General features: G+C 38.6%; 1 protein-coding gene across 1 annotated transcript; it reads left to right on the forward strand.

Moving 5' to 3' along the window:
- Positions 1–224: 224 nt before the first annotated feature.
- On the forward strand, positions 225–6,790 carry GLO1 (glyoxalase I). Its single transcript, XM_054279716.1, has 6 exons — positions 225–333; positions 1,347–1,429; positions 2,579–2,719; positions 3,499–3,566; positions 4,453–4,542; positions 6,404–6,790. Exons 1-6 carry the CDS (start codon positions 253–255, stop codon positions 6,490–6,492), a joined length of 552 nt encoding a protein of 183 aa, XP_054135691.1. The 5' UTR covers positions 225–252; the 3' UTR covers positions 6,493–6,790.
- Positions 6,791–7,220: the final 430 nt, after the last annotated feature.

Genomic DNA, 7,220 nt, shown 5'->3' on the forward strand with positions numbered 1-7,220 from the left:
AACTGTGCAGATAAAACTACTGACTAACTAAAAACCAAAAATTGAAAAGCTTGATTCAGAGCTTGAGCGGCTCGCTATGAGTAGGGATGAACCGGCAGATCACGATCTGACCCCACACCTCCGCAGCACTCCTTGGGCATCCTTGCGACGGAGCGGCCGGGCCGCTGGTGGCGCGGAGCGCAGCGCCGCCTTCCCGTCTGCTCCTCCTCCCTTTCCTCCTCCTCCTCCTCCCCTCTGCCGTCCTATCCCGACATGGCGGCCCCTGCGGAACCCAGCGGGCTCACGGACGAGGCAGCGTACGCTGCCTGCTCGGAGCCAGATGCCAGCACCAAGGTGGGCTGGGTGGCGGTGACGGGCGCGCCCCGGGGTTGTGGCGCCCTCTCCTTCCCGGCCCCCTCACGGCGCCTCAGCGTGGGCGGACGTGCGGGGCTTAGGAGGCGGCATGGGGCCGGGCCGGGTCCCGGCGGGGCAGCGAAGGGTGGCCGGGCCCGGAGCTGCCCTGGCGGGGTGTCTGTCAGGCAGCCGGGCGGGGTTCGGGGTCGTGGCGAGGGGCGGCCGGCCCGGGCCGGGCCGTGTGAGCCGCTGAAGCCCGCGGGGCGCGCTCGGCCGGGCCCGCGGCTGTCCTGGCTCTGAGCGAGCGCTCCGGCCAGTCCCTGCCCGGGCGGCACACACAAATCCGTCAAAACGCCCCAAACCTTTTTACTTTTTATTAGGAGAACATCGTAGTTGAATTATTTTTATTCCCCCCCCCCCCCCCCCCCCCCCCGTTACCTCTGTCAACTATTATACCACGTACTTTTTATCCACTTGGTCGTTCACAAGCCTCTTGGTATATAGTTACCTTGGAGCTTCAACAAAATATCCTTTACAGAGTGGTAGGCCGGTTTTGCTGCCAAGATATAATCAAGCTTGACAGAAGTTCAATACCTGTGCCATGAAATAATAAAAATAATGAGCTCAGGAGTCTAGGACGCTCAATATTGAATATATATATATATATATATTCATGTGTCTGTTGCACTTGTGTGTGAAGTTGTTCATGTATGCTGCAGTCCCATAAAATAAATATAAGGATACTCTGTTTTGATGCATCTGATAATACATATTGAATGATACCACTCATGGGATTGTTTATTTGTTTTAAATATTACGTTACAAAGACATATTTATTTAACACAAATTTGTATGTATAGAATCAGAACAAAAGGTTTTATTTACACTTGAAGTAATTCTCTTCCTTACTTCTGAGCCTCCTGGTTTTAGAGTCATTACTAACTGGCATCTTTGTTAGTACCCATAATTCAATTCTGGTTGATGTATAAAGTATAAACCTTTTCTCTCCACAGGATTTTATATTTCAGCAGACAATGTTAAGAGTAAAAGATCCGAAGAAATCATTGGATTTTTATACAAGGATACTTGGAATGACGTGAGTAGAATTTGTATGCCATGATAAGTTTGGAGTTCTTTTCTGTTCTTTTGAAAATAACTTTTTTTTTTTTGGTGTAATTGTATTAATTGGTCTAACTACATAAACAATGCTGTCCCATCAGCTGATGCTTAGTTGGATGGTCTGGCAGTAAGGTGTAGATGCCTAAGCTGCAAATGAACTAATATTGGCCTTGACTAGAAATTTATTTTTTTCTTAAATAGGTCGTTAATTATCAGGGTACAACTTGCTTACTTCCTCTTCACTGAGCCTGCAGCTGACTGGTAACTTTTATGACTGTGCTTATAATGAGGAGGCTTATGACTGCCTCCAATCACATGAGAATAAATCAATGAAGGATAAAGACAAAGTCCAGACTCAGTCTTTTGGAGAGGGCTTTTGGAAGGCATATGCCATGCAGCAGCTTAACACGTTTATGCTGGGGGTTTTGTGCCTTCTTAGCATTTGAGTTATGTTTTTAAACATCGTGAAATGAGTCCAGACTAAAATAAAATAAATTACTTCCACTGTAGTGAAAATGTGTGAAAATAAAAATTAAATGCCTTGTAAAAAAGAAATTAGATTAATTTTGCATGCCTACTTGTTCCAATTAAATGTCTTACATAAAAATGTATGCTTCATGTATTTTTAATTTATTAAATTGTCACATCTGAAAGGGATTTTATCATTAAAGCTAGCTATTGAAACTGCAAATGTATTTCATCTAAAGGTGTGTTTGCTGTGTTCTTAAACTTTGTCTGGTACCAGTGAGCTCTCTAGAATGAGTAAGATTCAAAGTATATCTTTTTATTCCTTGGTGAAATTTAAAGTGGTTAAAGGTTTTCCCGTGAAAACACAGTCACGTATCAGTGTGACAATCTGAAGATCCAAGCCTTTGTACTGACTTTTCTATTCAGTTACTGGTAGTTTGGTTTTTAAACATCTGATTCTTTTAAATTTTGTAGGTTTGTAAGGTGTTCTGGGGTATTTTTAATTGATAGTTTAAAATGTAGCTATTTTAAGGTATGGATTATAGAAGAACAAAAATTCATGGAAATAACTTTTCTATAGGAGAAGCATCTTGGTTTATTTGCAAGCTGCCTGACTACCCTTTTAAGTTACTATTTCAAAATAATTGTTGCCCTTTAGACTGCTTCAAAAATTTGATTTTCCTACTATGAAGTTCTCACTCTATTTCCTGGGGTATGAAGATAAAAACGATATCCCAAAAGAGAAAGCTGAGAGAACACCCTGGACCTTCTCTAGAAAAGCTACACTTGAACTGACACAGTAAGTATTTACATAAGGAGAGATGACACTTTGTAGCAGTGATTAAAAAGTATTGAATAAGTGTAAATCCCATTAGATTTAATAAAAAATTTGATCATTACTTGGGATACATCTTCACTGTCTTACAAACTTAGAATATATCCAAGATTGGATACTTGGAAAGGTTAATCTTCCTCTTTCAGAGCTCTTTCAAACTGCTAGGTGAACACTAATATGAAACAGTACTTGATACATTTTATATGCATGCCATGTGTGTAAGTAATTCAGGTACCTTTCTTTGGATCCCCAAAGCATCCTAATAATGGGTAACTATTGCTTTTGGAATCTAATCTGAAGAGGTATTAAGTCAAAACATGTGCTTCCTGTAAACAGGACAATTCACTTAATGCTTCTAATCATTATAATTGTGCAGACACAATGTCCCAAATGCTGTCTTAACTGCACGACCTGCTACCCTCACTGGCTGTTCCCCAGTGATGGGTAGTTCAGCTGATTTGTGCAGCAAAACCTCCCTAAGCTGAATGAGACAGGAGTACTCCTGATTCATTCAAATGTAGAGCCTAAATAATAGTGAGGGAATGTGAACGTGGCTGGATTACTCCCAAGACCATCCCTGGAGCCCATGGCTAGGGAAGATCTTTGTAGTTTAATGAATGCAGCCAACAGCTGAAATTCTCTCTTTTTTTAGGAGAAACAAATTACCCTCCCAAGGAAACTGAACATTTAGGATTAGTTAATTTTAATGCTTTTCTTCAATATGTAATAATTACTTCTTACAGCAACTGGGGCACTGAAAATGATGACAGTCAGTCTTACCACAATGGCAACTCAGATCCCCGAGGATTTGGTAGGTCTTTAGTCTTGTGTTTATAGTTTTTAACATTTGAAATAAAATGTACTAACTCTTGGAAAGCAGAAAACTTGCCTTTCATCCTCTCTTCTTTCAGCATGTATACTGTGAAGGATGATGAAAATGAATGAAGCAATGTGTTTCAGAGTAATGAGCCATAGTTTCACTCTTTATCAAGAATCTAATCCTCTGGCAAGCAAACACATGCTAATTGTAACTACTGAGTGAAGAACATCAGTTGTGGTTGTATATTAGATTATCATGGTGCTTAAACTGATTTAATCTTGGATTTCTACTGTATAATCCACTAGTTAATGATTTTAAGGTAGGAGGACAATTCCACTCATCTATAGCACTGAGGATATGATTTGTGTGGCCTGATTTGATACTCTGAGTGCTTGAAAGGTCACTGCTGTGAAATAAGTTTTCACACTTGGTCCAGCCACTTGACATTTAAAGCTCCTGAAGTGATTTGTAAGCTCAGTCCTTGCATAGCACTAGTGTCAGTCTCTGCAAAAACAGCATTAATAGTGAACTCCATGTGCTGTCAAACAGAGCAAATACAACAAAATCCTGTTATGGAGCTCTGCTTCAAGGAAGAACATGCTGATATAACAATTTGATTGAAAATCTTGGTTTTTCCTATTCTAAATAAAGTTCTTGTCTAAACAACACAAGATATTTCAACTCTAACATTTGTGTTTAAAAGGCATTATCAAAAGACAACTGTTTGAAGAATAATGTTAATACCCAAAAATCTCTTCCTGGAGTTTGTTCTTAAATGTAGTCATAATTTATGTGAACTACAGCATGAAATACTAACTTCCACAGAACACTCAGCAATATTTATAATGCACTTCACTCTTTTTACCTTCTTGCACAGGACACATTGGAATTGCTGTTCCTGATGTCTATAAAGCTTGTAAGAGATTTGAAGAACTAGGAGTGAAATTTGTGAAGAAACCGGATGATGGTAAGTCTTGATCAGAAATGCAAGTAAATTTTTTTTGGGTTTTAATATATTCTGTCTATGAGATCTTCCTGGAAAGCTGGGTAATGTGTTGCTAGGAGTTGCCACTGCTTAGAGGTTTCTAGAACCAGTTACTCCTGCACCCCCTTTTAGAGTGGGCAAAACTGGCAATAGATTCATCTCAGTAACAATAATACATCAGTCTGCTACATGCTTTCTGTATGCAGCCTGACCTTCAGTCAAATTCACATTCTCTCTTGGTGTCATAGTTTACATGTCATGTATACTGCTGCCTAGAGTTGGTACAGAATTTACTGTACCAAATTTACATGGCACATCTGCTTGGAAATAACAAGGAATAACAATCTGCTTAGGAAAATAAGTCAGAAACAATAATTCCTACTCATTTAAACTGAGTCATTCTTGACTTTTCTGGCTATTTTCATGTAAATCCACCTAACACCTACTATACAACCTACTAGTTATTATATTTTTAACTGTTTTCAGCTTTGGTGGGAATAGCCCCATTAGTTTGTATCATAATTGACTTGCATAATGTATAGCACAAATGTCTAGAGAGTATATAAGCCCAGAATGTGTATGTGAAAATATTGCAAAATTCAGAAGTGGTGAGAAGTTTTCAGGTGGATTCTCTTTCATAAAAAGACCTCATGAGATTTTTAGAACTGATGCATTCAAAACCAGACATGTAATACTAGTAATAGAAAAGAGATTTAAGTGATTTTCGTCTTATTCACTGTGTTCTCAGCTGAAGCAAAATAAGAAATACAGCTGAAAACTTAACTTGATTTTTTGAAGTAAGAATAAATCTTAGTATTTCTTGCATTTTAGAGTTTATGAGCCTTTTTTAATTTGTCTGTGTCTTACACAGTGAGAGGCTTGAAATGAGAGTTGCTGACTTAGTGCAGTGGTAGGAATGAAAGTACATAGAAGTAAAAGCTTAGACTATATATGGAGAGAATCACAAGAACTCCTGAAGCAGACAAGGGGTGGGGGCAGAACAAAAGCTCTTCTTTAAAATTCAGAAACAAAATTGATGCAGCAATGACAAGGAGGAGGAGGAAGTTTTGGGCTTCACATTTTTTGTAGAGCAAGCTGGGAGATCAAGCATAGGGTTTACTTTCCTGCTTTACTGGTCAAACATCTATTTTCTCAGTTGTTTTTGTGACTAGAATATATTAAGAGCTAGGCTGGGTCTGTTACAGTAAATAACTTACTGGAGCAACTATAACTACAAGTGTGTGGTTAACACTTAAAAGATAACATGTTAACCTGTGCTATCCTGATCTACTGTTGAAAACAACTTTTGGGGACCCTGTTTTAAGGAATAATATAAACAGTAAAATTTATAACAATTGTGTCCTGCATTTCTCTGCTTTATGAAGTGATGCAGAAGTATACTGTAAACCATGTCAGAGGTAAAATTTTTATGGTGAAAGTTCAGTGTGGAGTCAGGAATGATGGGAGATTAATAGGGCAGAGGAACACAGGATTTTATACCTGCAAAGCCAGATCAAGAAAATATATCAAAACCTCCCCAGAGCACAAAAATATTTTCCTGAATTTCGAGGATGAACACTTACAGGGGCATATGCAAAAAACTTCAATCAACAAGATGGAATTGCAAGGTGACTTTTAACTACAGCTTTATTGAGAGTAGGATTGACACTTTTGCATACAAAGATCTAATGCTGATTAAAAACTAATCTGGATGTTTTTAGAATTATCCATCTAAATTTGAACTAATTCTCATGCAAAAGGAAAAATATTTTTCAAGGTGATCATATTTGACATTTAGAACCAGTCATGTAGGCTTAATTTCATTTTTTTTTTTCCCTAATAGGTAAAATGAAAGGACTTGCATTTGTTCAGGATCCTGATGGCTACTGGATTGAAATTTTGAATCCTAACCACATGGTGACTCTCACTTAGTTCCAGTGAAGTATATTGTATAAAAGAGACCCATTTTCAGACTCCTGGAGAAAATCTGAAACAGTGTTTGTGAAATTTGCTTAATAGAGAAGAATCAGTCACGTTCAGAGTCTCCTTCAAAACTATCCCCTGGGACCTCACTTGGATTCCTTTTCTCTTGTCCTGTGATGTCACTGCAAATTGTTTCCAGTTAGGAACACTCAATCATTTTCTGGAAGAGCACTTACACAGATTCTCCTCTTGAACATTGATTATGTTAATATTTCAATAAACACTGTCAAAAGATAAGTGACCAGAAGCTTACTGCATTTCACACTGATTAGATTTAAACTAGCAATGACAACTCCTGTGTTACTACTGATAAGCATCAATGAGGAGGCAGAAAGAAACTTCCCTATATTTCTTTCATGAAGTCAAAAGATCCTGAAGGCTTCATGTCCTATCTCGTATACTAGAAAATAAAATATCAGACTAATTTTGACTGGAGTAGTAGCATGCTTAAAGTCATAATCTTTCTTACATAATTCCAAGCAAAATTCTTCTAAGGAGCAGCCTTAAGCAGTCTTTCAAAAAGAAATTTTACAGAGGGAATAAATCTGTACAGCAGAAAGAATTCAGTCTTTCGGCTCAGTTTCTGACTGTTGAGTGATAGCCAAGAAAAGAGGTCTCATAGTTGCTAACTCACAGTAACCCTTGTCTCTTTCAACACTAGGAAGAACTTGCTCATA

The sequence above is a fragment of the Melozone crissalis genome, unplaced genomic scaffold (assembly GCF_028551555.1).
Source record: "Melozone crissalis strain CALT ecotype California unplaced genomic scaffold, PUWL_Pcris_2 ptg000027l_1, whole genome shotgun sequence".
NCBI classification, from domain to species: domain Eukaryota; kingdom Metazoa; phylum Chordata; class Aves; order Passeriformes; family Passerellidae; genus Melozone; species Melozone crissalis.